General features: G+C 46.5%; 1 protein-coding gene across 1 annotated transcript; it reads left to right on the forward strand.

Annotated features, from left to right (window-relative positions):
* Positions 1–390: 390 nt before the first annotated feature.
* Positions 391–11,990, forward strand: LOC126400194 (transmembrane 4 L6 family member 5). Its single transcript, XM_050060757.1, has 6 exons — positions 391–430; positions 8,680–8,856; positions 9,059–9,127; positions 10,049–10,203; positions 10,279–10,471; positions 10,562–11,990. The coding sequence occupies exons 2-6, from the start codon at positions 8,680–8,682 to the stop codon at positions 10,580–10,582; spliced, it is 615 nt and encodes a 204-aa protein (XP_049916714.1). The 5' UTR covers positions 391–430; the 3' UTR covers positions 10,583–11,990.
* Positions 11,991–12,267: the final 277 nt, after the last annotated feature.

The raw sequence follows: 12,267 nt of genomic DNA on the forward strand, positions 1-12,267 counted from the left end.
CATGTAGCTACATGTAGCAGATGACTGTATAAAGAAATTTGTCATTGCTAACCGAGTATTTGGAACCATCTTATTTATTTATTTTTACCGTTAACATACATTTTTATTTTGTGTTATTATTCATAGAGACTTGTTATGTTTCAATTTCTTAAGTTTTTCCTCCAAACAGAGCTAAAAACTGGCGGCTCAGGATGCTTCCTCTCTCCATATAAGGCAATGGGCATGTCCTCCTCCTGGTGTTCCTCCTCTCTCCATATAAGGCAGTGGGCATGTCCTCCTCCTGGTGTTCCTCCTCTCTCCATATAAGGCAGTGGGCATGTCCTCCTTCTGGTGTTCCTCCTCTCTCCATATAAGGCAGTGTGTGTTATAAATGTGTGTGTGTTCCTCAGTCTCAGTCTGAACTGAATCATCGTCTGTCAGCGTCCTCACGGTGAGTGCATTCATGTTTTCATCAACGTATGCTGTAAAGCCCTGTGAGGCAAACTGTGATTTGTGATATTGGGCTTTATAAATAAAATTGATTGAAATTGATTGAACACTGTGTGACAGAGTGATTATCGTTATTACTGTTGTTGTTGTCGTTGTTGTTGTTGTTGTTGTTGTCCTGTCTGAGCTCTGAGGGGTATTTCAGGTAGAAGGTTCAACAAACTCTGAGTCTAACCCTGAATTCTGAGTTGATTTAGCCTGAGATGGGAAACTGTGAGTTACCGGTTCCAGAACAGTTGATTTGAGTTAGTTCAGTCAACTCTGAGTATGTTCACTCTGAGGCTGCGGTCGGAAAGTCCCTCCTATCGTCTATTCTTATCCTATCCTATTCATAAGGACTTAGGAAAAGAGAACCGCAGAGCTGAGAAAATCCGACCGCACTTACGCTGGGCTACGTCATCATGCAACGGCGGACGTCAGTGACGTAGGTCGACCGTGGTGAAACTACACTTTAGTTTAGATGGACTACAAAAAGCGCATCTCAGATACTCCGCCCCGTGCCTGCTTACCATGTTGCTTCATACAGGCTATATAAACGTGGACAGCACAGTGAAAATATGACTTAATTACCAACATCTGAACTGAATTAAAAAAGATAGACAGGCAGTCACAAAACTGAAACACTGAAAATGGTTGCTCACACTCACCCTCCTGAATCATTGGGATTATTTATGACAAATGTTCAAGTGTATGCAAGAGAGGCAAATATGTTAGGCTTACAAATCTACTACTGTACATATCATTCTTACGTTGCAAACATGTTGAATTAAAAACATCATCTAAAAAAAAAGTTTCATATCCCTTTTTCTTGAAACACAAACTTCTGTGTTAATATGCCAATCATCATCATCTGTCATTATAATAGTTTAAAAACGACCACAAAACTCAGTAAACACCTTGAAATGTTGACATGATTGTGCCTTGAAGTTATTTTTTATTCTATTTTTTTAATTGTGTTCATTGGATGTTCCATTATATTAGTGACAATAACAACACAGAAAAAAGAAACAGAACAAATAACAAGAGCATACATAGGGATGAAGGTGCATCTGTGCAATTAACAGTATATCTTCTGCCTAAATGGACAGGTTTTCTGTGTTTGTTGATGTTCGTATTGAAGAAATGAGTAAACTATTCAATTCACAGAGAGAGCAGAAAGGAAGAGATGTGGGAGGCTTTATTCTAAAGTGTTTGGGTGAAATTCATTTGCGTAATAGTCTAAAAAGGGCTGCCTCCCGCTGAAGAGGTGCTCCAGCCGCACACGTGCCCGTGTGAGTGCAGAGATGTCAGCATCTGTGACTGAAGAAAAATTAATTCATGATATTGTTAAAAGCTGGCGATTCAACAACGCTCAAATAGTGACATGATTAATGCACGCTGAGCATATCTGTCACCACAATATTAACTTGAATTGGGTAATGTTACAACAGTAGCGTGACGTTTATAGTTCGCATGGGTTTAACACTTTCCCTGCCAGGGTACTATTTTTAAGTTGCCAGCCACTGCCAGCATGTTAAGACCCACAGAATGATTTGTTCTATGAATATGTAAACAGTATATACATGAAACTAAAGAAAAGACCTTCTGTTTTTAAAACATTTAATTCTATCTTATTCCATTCATTTTTTATCAACACAAAGACAGTCATTTTCAAATACAAAATCAACTTCACATTTACNCAAGCAAGTCTCAAGTCTTTACCTTCAAGTCTCAAGCAAGTCTTAAGTCTTTACCTTCAAGTCACAAGCAAGTCTCAAGTCTTTACCTTCAAGTCACAAGCAAGTCTCAAGTCTGTACCTTCAGGTCTCAAGCAAGTCTCAAGACTTTACCTTCAAGTCTCAAGCAAGTCTCAAGTCTGTACCTTCAAGTCACAAGCAAGTCTCAGGTCTTTACCTTCAAGTCCCAAGCAAGTCTCAAGTCTTTACCTTCAAGTCTCAAGCAAATCTCAAGTCTTTACCTTCAAGTCTCAAGAAAGTCTCAAGTCTTTACCTTCAAGTCACAAGCAAGTCTCAGGTCTTTACCTTCAAGTCACAAGCAAGTCTCAAGTCTTTATCTTCAAGTCTCAAGCAAGTCCCAAGTCTTTATCTTCAAGTCACAAGCAAGTATCAGGCCTTTACCTTCAAGTCTCAAGCAAGTCTCAAGTCTTTACCTTCAGGTCTCAAGCAAGTCTCAAGTCTTTACCTTCAAGTCTCAAGCTAGTCTCAAGTCTTTACCTTCAAGTCTCAAGCAAGTCCCAAGTTAGTTGTGGTGATAATCAAGCAAGTCAAGTCCCTGCTATAAGTCAAGCAAGTCAAGTCGAGTCATTGTTCAGGTCAAGCAAGTCACAAGTCAAGTCATATGTGACATACAGCAAACATCTCCTCACGATCCTCTAGCTACATGTCCTCTGAATATGCTGTGAAAAAGTCCAGACTCTGTAGGCAGCCCAGGCTCTGCACATGGCAACAACAACATTTGGGTCCAGGCTGCACCAACCAGCCAGCGCCAGACCAGCCAAAGCAAGCACACAGACATGAAGGCGGTGCCCAGAGAGGCAGTTAGAGCTACAGGCTACAATGAGGCTAAAAACAGAGTTCAAACAGGGCTCTACCTTAACCTCTACGCTGAAAATTTAGGAGCACAGAAAGAAATTTAGGAGCGCAGTGAAAATGTTAAATAACACATTTAATAGGAAAACAACAAAACACAAAGGCTCGTCTGGAGCCACCCTCTCCTCCATCATGTGTGTGGTAAGGGCCCAGCACACACACACAGGGCTACACTGGGCCTACAGCAGACCCTGGTTGTGGGTTGAACGGGGGTCACAGACAGTTTACCCAGAAGCCCAGCTCCAGGTCCACTAATTTCCTCTTGGTTGGTGTCATGCTCCACAGTGACTGTTAGCACCCAGCCCACTGTGGGTCTATTAGGGAATGTAGTAAAATATACCAACCAGGCTGCATGATGTGTGTGGTTTATGCACTGATAAGGGACTGTTCTTCACTTATTAGAGGAGGAGGGGGCTGGTTGGGTTTTATTTTGTTCATTTATTTTATTTTGATCCCCCCTGTAGCCACAAATATTCTCTCTGGTAAAGACATGATCACATACAATATTTGGGACAGATAGCTCCACACTGTGAACTCTAAAGGTATTGGCAAGCTCCTCCACAGAGGAAACAAAGAAGTTATTGAATGCATGAGCAACAACGTAACTACAGAGCAAAGCCTGCTGAATAACAGAGGCTTTTTTTCTGGGTTCCTTGCTCATTCAAAGGTGTGACGTGTAATGAAGGACTGGATTCATTGATTTAGTTTTTTATAGAGGCCGTTAACACGTACACGGTGATTTTCATCTTCCTTCGTTTACACGCAAACAGAGATTTCTCCTCTGAAAACGAGTCTTTCTAAAAACTCCGGCCAGAGTGGAGATTTTGGAAAACTCCGGTTGCGCATTTGCATGTAAACTGAGATAAACTGAGATAAACGGAGTTATAGGCAGCCAACGTCACAGTATGCGCCGGAACTTACCCCTGTGTCAAAAGTGCGACCTATGTTGCTATGGTGACAATGGATACATGGAAGGCTTGAGCTTCTCGTTACACTGCCACCTACAGGTTTGGCATGCTCTTGTGTATATATACACGGGTAAGTGTAAACGAAGATCTTTTTGAAGACGGAGACGGTGAAATGTCCGTTTATGAAAATAGCCGGCCACGTGTAAACAGGGTAATAGTTGTCACAGCCTCTGCTGCAGCCTCCTCTCCCTCATAGTCGGGAGCTTCCCCCTCCCCTCTCTCACTCCCTCTCTCCCTCTGATTGCAGGAGTAAAATCAGGTGTGCAGGAGTTGAGCAGCAGCTGATAACCATCTACAATCTACTCTGCTTCAAATACCGGGCTCCAACTTCAGGAAGCGTGCTCACGGTGAGCTTATAAAGACATCATCAGTAGAGCGCAGATAACATGATTCTCAGAGACAGGAAGCAGAACTTGTTTCATCCCAACTGAAGACATGAAACAAATCTCTTGCGTCAGCTGCAGCTGAACAGCGTGAGGTGTGATGGGAACAGACTGCAGAGTTAATAGGTAATGTGAGGTGATGTGATGTCATGTGATGAGGTCATGTGTCTAACATACAGAAACATGTTTCTATCTTAACAGTGTTCATATATTTGAATATAATGTATTCAGCTGTAATGTGATGGAGCCCAAACACACTGGGCACAAACTCAACATCAAACACACAGATATTAAACAGACTGGTAAAAGTTTTGTTTCTACTGACTTCATTCTGTCAATATTAGGCTGAGGTTCATTTAACTGCTGTGAAATGACTTCATGTAATCTCCTTTATTCTCACATGGAGCTATTATGGGATGTTGAGTCCCATCAGTGAGCCAGTTACACCGCGGAGTCTTTGAATATATGAAAAGTATTCATGAATCACTGCATCATGTATCCACGTAGATTCATTTCTCATCAACACTGACAAACCTGCAGTTCTTTTTTTAAACATTATTTTTGGGCTTTTGTTGCCTTTAATGTCAGGACAGCATAACGTTATGGGGAGAGAGGGAACGACATGTAGCACAGGACAGCAGGCTGGGTTTGAACCCACGGCCGCTGCGTCTGATCACGGGGCGTCCGCTCCATCCACTGAGCCACCGATGCTCCGTGGTAATTACTTTAATAATGGATTGTGATTTATGTCCAGGGAAAACCACAACAAGGGTCCAAAGTCTTTTCAGAGCCAGAGACACTTTTCTTACGGGCCGACAAACCGCTGTCTCTCTGATGTGTTCAGTGTCTCTGATGTTATAAAGAAAAGAATCAAAGGACAATGCATAAAATGTGCTGTGATGATAATGTAAATCCAGGATGTGTAATATGTGATATATGTGGGTGGAACAGATTGTTAGATAAATGATAGAGTGTGAGGTCAAACAGTATCTTTCATATAGACACTCCTCCAGGGAGACATCCAAACAGGCTCTAATCACCTTCTCCTTACACAACAGCCTCTGAATACACTGGGCCTCAACCTCAAACAGACATAAAACTAATACATACAGCTTTAAGGTAAAAACCTTGCATGAGTCATGCTATTAAAATTATACATTCATGTATAGCTAACAAGAGTTATACAGTCAAGACAGCAAATTCCTTTAATGATGCATCGATGCCAACAGTCCACATTTATATTGAATCATTTCATTGGAAAGAAGAGGAAAAGATGAAACAGAACAGAAGTCAAATCATTTTAACTTTCAGTCACATGGTTGGCGGCATTATGTGTGTCTTAAGTAGTTTTATGAATGACAATTTAGTTTGAGCGCAAGATATGTAAGGAGGCAAAGAATTCCAAGACATTATTGAACGGTAAATAACTGTGTGTTTGAGTAGGTTTGTTCTTGGGGTTGGAGGTATTAAGTGACCTGAGCTGGCGTTCCTAGTGTCATGGTTGTGTCTGTCTCTTGTCTTTAGTATTTGGTTGAAGAAATATTCAGGTGTCTGATTGAAAATTATATTTCTAAAAAACATAAGAAGACTATAGCGAAGGTTGGTTTCAACTGAGAACCAGGACAGACGAGTGTGCATATAAGCTGTATTTGTGCTCGTCTGGCAGCTCCATTTTGAACTAGCTGTAGTTTATACATATCTTTTTTTGATGCAGCAGACCATATGACTGAACAGGATTGTAAGTGACAACAAACCAAAGACTGAATTACTTGACGAATAATAGAGCATGTTAAATAAGTGCAGCACTTTCTGATCATTGCTATAGCTCTTCCCATTTTGGACACAACATCAACAATGTGATCAGACCATAACAACTGTCCATCCAACACTACTCCTAACACTTTAGTTTCCTTGACCTGAGGGGTGTTGCACAAAACCAAGATAAGGGATTAAGCCGGGATATGTTGCTTATCCTGGCTGAGTTTAGCCTCAACTCAGTTGCATGAAAGCAGCTCAGATTAAACCTGCTCCAGACCTGGGGTCTGTTTCAGAAAGGAGGTTCAACAGACTCTGAGCCTAACCCTGAACTCTGAGTTGAGTCACTCTGAGATGGGAAACTCTGGGTTACAGGTTTCAGAACAGGTGATTTCAATCGGTTCAATCAACACAGAGTTTGTTCACTCTGAGTTAATAGACGTTTCAGAGCTAGGGACACTTTTCTCACGGCTCTGCAGACAGTGGCCGCACTGATATTTTCTGCATCTCCGATATTATACAGAAAACTCCCGTTTGCAAAAAAACTAGAGCAACACAAAGAACCTGGGTAGATGAAAGTGCACGTCCACGGTTGGTGACGTTGGTTATGTCACGACGGATGAGGTTATGGATATAAATGATGGACTGTGATGTGAAACGGTACCGTTCAAAAAGAAAATGTTCTGGAAATGATAATACGTCAATTCTGGGCCTGTGAATAATCTCCTGATGAATGCGTAACTCCCTCCTCAGTAACACTGCCTCTTCGTCCACAGGGTCCTACAAGAGCGGACATGCCATGGTCGAAAAAAGTAGATTTAGAACTAGAACACACTTTAGGATCCGACTTTACCTTGAGGACAGATGATCAAACTCGCTGAAACCCGTGCGACACTAAACGAATGAATGAATGAATCACACTGCGTGTGTGGCGTCAGAGGGAGGAGACAGCTAGAAACTCGAGGTTCATTGAAGAAAACCTGCTCCCGACCAGGTTAGGTTCACAGAGTCAGTTGCCATAGTAACTGACACCGAGCTTCAGTTACCTCTCTTTCTGAAACGGGCTGGAGTTACTCCGCTTTCTCTGGTTTGAGTTTCCTCCCTTTCTGAAACGGAAAACCCAGTTTCCCTCATTTCAGGGTTAACAGACTCAGAGTTTTCACTAAACCTGCTTTGTGAAACGGACCCCAGCTTCAATCAAACAAACAAACAAACAAACAAACATTTTGTGTTTGTGTCCAGTTCATGTTTGTTTATCAGAGAGTTCATTTTGGAAATTATCGTTGTTGTTGACGTGTTTCTGTGTCGACACGTCTCTGCACCATCAGCTGACCGATCCTCTCACTGATTATTGGTGTCTGTGACGTCTGAAGAACATTAGCATGTAGTTAGCTCGACTGTGAGGGGGTGAAGGGTCAAAGATCAGGTAACGTCAGATAAGTTAAAAACAGATCGATCAGTTATTGATCAGAAACGATAAAACTGTTGAGACTTAAAGCGTCCTGATTGGTCCTTTAATCTGTTTCCGAGGACATGGAATCTAAAATGTCTTCATGTAGGGACCAGGTTCATCGCTGCGGGGGGGCGCCATCCTCGTCTCTCCGCCGCTGCCGTCCCCCCGAGGCTCCAGTAAAAAAGAAAAAACAGTAGAGGAGTGTCAGTGATCAGACGGCGCCGGGTCGACCGTGTGTCGACGGGTTCACGTCTCCGTCTGTTTCTGATGGCGGAGAACTGTTCTCCTTCTGCTGCTCCCAACCCAGCGTCTCTCCTCGTCTCTGTGCAGCAGCCATTTTGTCTCGTCCTCCTCAGTGCCCCATTGGCTGCTCCTCCTGCTTCCTGATTGGTTAAAACAAAGTTCAAAGGTAACAGGTGTTCACACTGATGAGGTCATCCCTGCTGACAGGAAGAAAATCACATTTTACATTTCACAATAAAAGCCTGTAAATAATAAAAAATTATCATGGCGAGTGTTAAAGCTCCAGTAGGCAACATTGTTTTAGTATAATTGAGTAAAAGTTTATAATATCCTCTCAGCATAATGTGAATCAAGTGGTCTGAGACAAACAATAGATTTCTGCACCTCACCATGGCTCTGTGTTCAGCCTCTAAAGAATCAGTATCGTGCCGATGTGCATCAACCAATCAAAGGTCAGCTCAGACCACTGCGTTCCTATTGGCTGTTGTACTGCATATGCGCGTTCTCGTGTCGCCGGCAGAAGGGGAGAGCAAGCGGCAATGGCGAACAGTGCACCAGGTGAAATAACTATAATAGGGAGAGCCGAGGCTCGGGAGTATGTGCGGGGCCGCGAGGGAGGGGCTCAGGGCGGAGACGAACGAAACCTGACTCAGATGAGACTCAAAAATCAACCGTTATCAGGCTTTCTACCTACTGCAGCTTTAAATATAAATATAAACATTAAAGCGTGACTTCCTGTTTGTGACACGGCGCCCTCCTCTGACCCTGTGACCTCTGACCCTGTGACCTCTGACGGCCCATAGATGTGTGTGTCAAGGTGTCTGCGGTGTGTCGCCGTCTCCCTGGTTCCCATGGCAATGGTCTGCATTGTGTCCAACATCCTGCTGCTGCTTCCTGATCTGAAGATCCACTTCCTGTTGGAGGGTCATGTGACCAGAGAGGCCACCTGGGCCACGGGGCTGTGGGGCTCCGGCGTCCTGGTGAGTCATGTCACGAGTCATCACACTGCGGTGTGTGTTTGACTCACACTGTGTGTGTGTGTGTGTGTGGTCACATGTCCTGAGGTGAAGGCACCACGTACAACATGTCCAACTGTCTGATGATCTGAGACGATGGACACTTTGTCTCATTACACTACAATACACTGTGATTATTGATGACATCATCGCTGACTGTCCTCAGGTTCTGATTGGAGCTCGATCCTTCGTCCAGACAAGCAAAACCAGAGGCTGCTGTGCCGTCAGGAGACAGGTCAGCTGATCAAGGACACCTGTCTGTCCCACTGTCCCCAGATGCTGTCTCAGTTGTCTGTCTCTGTCCTCAGATGTTGTCTCAGGTGTCTGTCTCTGTCCTCAGATGTTGTCTCAGGTGTCTGTCCCTCTGTCCTCAGATGTTGTCTCAGGTGTCTGTCCCTCTGTCCCCAGATGTTGTCTTAGGTGTCTGTCTCTCTGTCCTCAGATGTTGTCTTAGGTGTCTGTCTCTCTGTCCCCATTGTCTCAGGTGTCTGTCTCTGTCCCCAGATGTTGTCTCAGGTGTCTGTCTCTGTCCCCAGATGCTGTCTCAGTTGTCTGTCTCTGTCCTCAGATGTTGTCTCAGGTGTCTGTCCCTCTGTCCCCAGATGTTGTCTTAGGTGTCTGTCTCTCTGTCCTCAGATGTTGTCTTAGGTGTCTGTCTCTCTGTCCCCATTGTCTCAGGTGTCTGTCTCTGTCCCCAGATGTTGTCTCAGGTGTCTGTCTCTCTGTCCTCAGATGTTGTCTCAGGTGTCTGTCTCTCTGTCCCCATTGTCTCAGGTGTCTGTCTCTGTCCCCAGATGTTGTCTCAGGTGTCTGTCTCTCTGTCCCCATATGTTGTCTCAGGTGTCTGTCTCTCTGTCCCCAGATGTTGTCTCAGGTGTCTGTCTCTCTGTCCCCATATGTTGTCTCAGGTGTCTGTCTCTCTGTCCCCAGATGTTGTCTCAGGTTTCTGTCTCCACATGTTGTCTTAGATGTCTGTCTCTCTGTCCCCAGATTTTGTGTAAGGTGTCTGTGTCTGTCCCCAGATGTTGTCTCAGGTACCTGTTTCTGTCCCCAGATGTTGTCTCAGGTGTCTGTCTCTCTGTCCCCATATGTTGTATCAGGTGTCTGTCCCTCTGTCCCCATATGTTGTCTCAGGTGTCTGTCTCTCTGTCTCCAGATGTTGTCCCAGGTCCTGTACTCCTGTGTCTGTCTCCTTGCTGCTGGTCTCTGTTGTCTCGTCAGTGCCACCGGTCTGTGCCAGGGTCCTCTGTGTTTGTACAACACTACATCTGGTCCGTCCTGGGGTGTCCCCCTGCAGCCCGTCCCTGACCGGTGAGACACACAGAGACAGATAACAGAGGACATGTTGGATGTCCTCAGAGTCTGACAGGTGTCTCTGTGTCTCAGTCATGCAGGGTATCTGTACAACAGGACTCTGTGGTCCAGCGTCTGTCTCGAGCCGTTGGGTGTCGTCCAGTGGAACGTCGTCCTCTTCAGCATGATGGGCGGAGTCAGTGGACTGCAGACTGTCCTCTGTGCCGCCAACGTCCTCAACTCTCTGCTGGGACTGATCTTGGGACAGGGCGTCTGCCACAACAAGGTCAGTGAGACGTCTCTGCTGTCCTCCTGGAGGACGCTGTCAGAGGACATCTCTGGGACAGGTGTGAGACAGTCTCTGTGTGTGTTTCAGGTCAGTCCGGTGTCGGTCTGACAGGAAGTCCCTGATCGCCCCCGGATGATGTCATCGGCGGAACAGAGACTCGTCTCCATGTGAAGTCAGAACACCTTTTATTTTGGCGGGGTCCACCCACTGTTTCCTGGTTTTCAGGTGCACTGTTGCACTTTAGATAAAAATATAATAATGTCCATTATGAATGTGGGCGGGGCTTACAGGTGTCCCCACCCCCTGTTATTGATAACATACAGTCTGTCCAGGACTGAGTCACAGACAGGTGTCAGACAGGTGTGTGACGATCATCACTTTGATCTGTGTGAAACTGTGGGGACGATGTGATGTCACAGGTCAGACGCCATGACGAGACACCAGGTCATCACTCTGCATCATCATCAGGTCCCTCCCAGGTCCAGGTCCAGGTCTCAGACAGAGGTTCAACATGAGCTGATCAGGACACAGACGCAGCGGACGGCGAGGATGAAATACCAAACGCTGAGTTCCCTTTGACATCACAAGACGTCCAGCAGAGACCAGAGAGACCAGGTCCACCTGTCCACCAGCCCCCTGTCCACTGTCCACTGTCCACCGGCCCCCTGTCCACTGTCCCCCTGTTCTCCTGTCCACTCTTCACCTGTCCACTGTCCCCCTGTTCTCCTGTCCACTCTTAACCTGTCCACTGTCCCCCTGTTCTCCTGTCCACCGTCCACCTGTCCACTGTCCATTGTCCACCTGTCCCCCTGTCCACCGTCCACCTGTCTATTGTCCACCTGTCTCCCTGTCCACCGTCCACCTGTCCACCAGTCCACTCTCCACATGTCCACTGTCCCCCTGTCCATTCTCCACCTGTCCATTGTCCACCTGTCTCCCTGTCCACTGTCCCCCTGTCCACTCTCCACCTGTCCATTGTCCCCTGTCCACCTGTCTTCCTGTCCACTGTCCACCTTTCCCCCTGTCCACTGTCCACCTGTCCTCTGTCCACCTGTCCACTGTCCACCTGTCCACCTGTCCTCTGTCCCCCTGTCCTCTGCCCACCTGTCCTCTATCCACCTGTCCACCTGTCCCCTGTCCACCTGTCCTATGTCCACCTATCCACTGTCCACCTGTCCCCTGTCCGCCTGTCCACCTGTCCACTGTCCACTGAGGTCTGGACAGAGGTGTTCACCTGTGGACGGACACACAGGAAGTGGTGCAGAAACATGCCGGCTGGCGCTCAGGACTGACAGAGAGCGCCACGACCGGAGAGCGCCATAACCGGAGAGCGCCATGACCAGAGAGCACCATAACCGGAGAGCACCACGACCGGAGAGCGCCATAACCGGAGAGTGACCAGAGAGCGCCATGACCGGAGAGTGACCAGAGAGTGCCACGACTGGAGAGCGCCACGCCCAGAGAGCACCACGACCGGAGAGCGCCATGACCGGAGAGTGACCAGAGAGCGCCACGCCCGGAGAGCACCACGACCGGAGAGCGCCATGACCAGAGAGCGACCAGAAAGCACCACAACTGGAGAGCGCCACAACCAGATAGCGCCACGACTGGAGAGCGCCACGCCCAGAGAGCACCACGACCAGAGAGCGCCATGACCGGAGAGTGACCAGAGAGCGCCACGCCCAGAGAGCACCACGACCGGAGAGCGCCATGACCAGAGAGCGACCAGAAAGCACCACGACTGGAGAGCGCCATGACCGGAGAGCGCCACGTCCGGAGAGCACCACGACCGG

The sequence above is a fragment of the Epinephelus moara genome, chromosome 2 (assembly GCF_006386435.1).
Source record: "Epinephelus moara isolate mb chromosome 2, YSFRI_EMoa_1.0, whole genome shotgun sequence".
Lineage (NCBI taxonomy): Eukaryota > Metazoa > Chordata > Actinopteri > Perciformes > Serranidae > Epinephelus > Epinephelus moara.

Coding starts and splice junctions, on each gene's coding strand:
- LOC126400194 (XM_050060757.1), top strand. CDS start 8,680: ATGTGTGTGTCAAGGTGTCTGCGGTGTGTCGCCGTCTCCCTGGTTCCC. Junction 9,128..10,048: donor GCTGTGCCGTCAGGAGACAG/GTCAGCTGATCA, acceptor CTCTGTCTCCAG/ATGTTGTCCCAGGTCCTGTA. Junction 10,204..10,278: donor CTGCAGCCCGTCCCTGACCG/GTGAGACACACA, acceptor TCTGTGTCTCAG/TCATGCAGGGTATCTGTACA.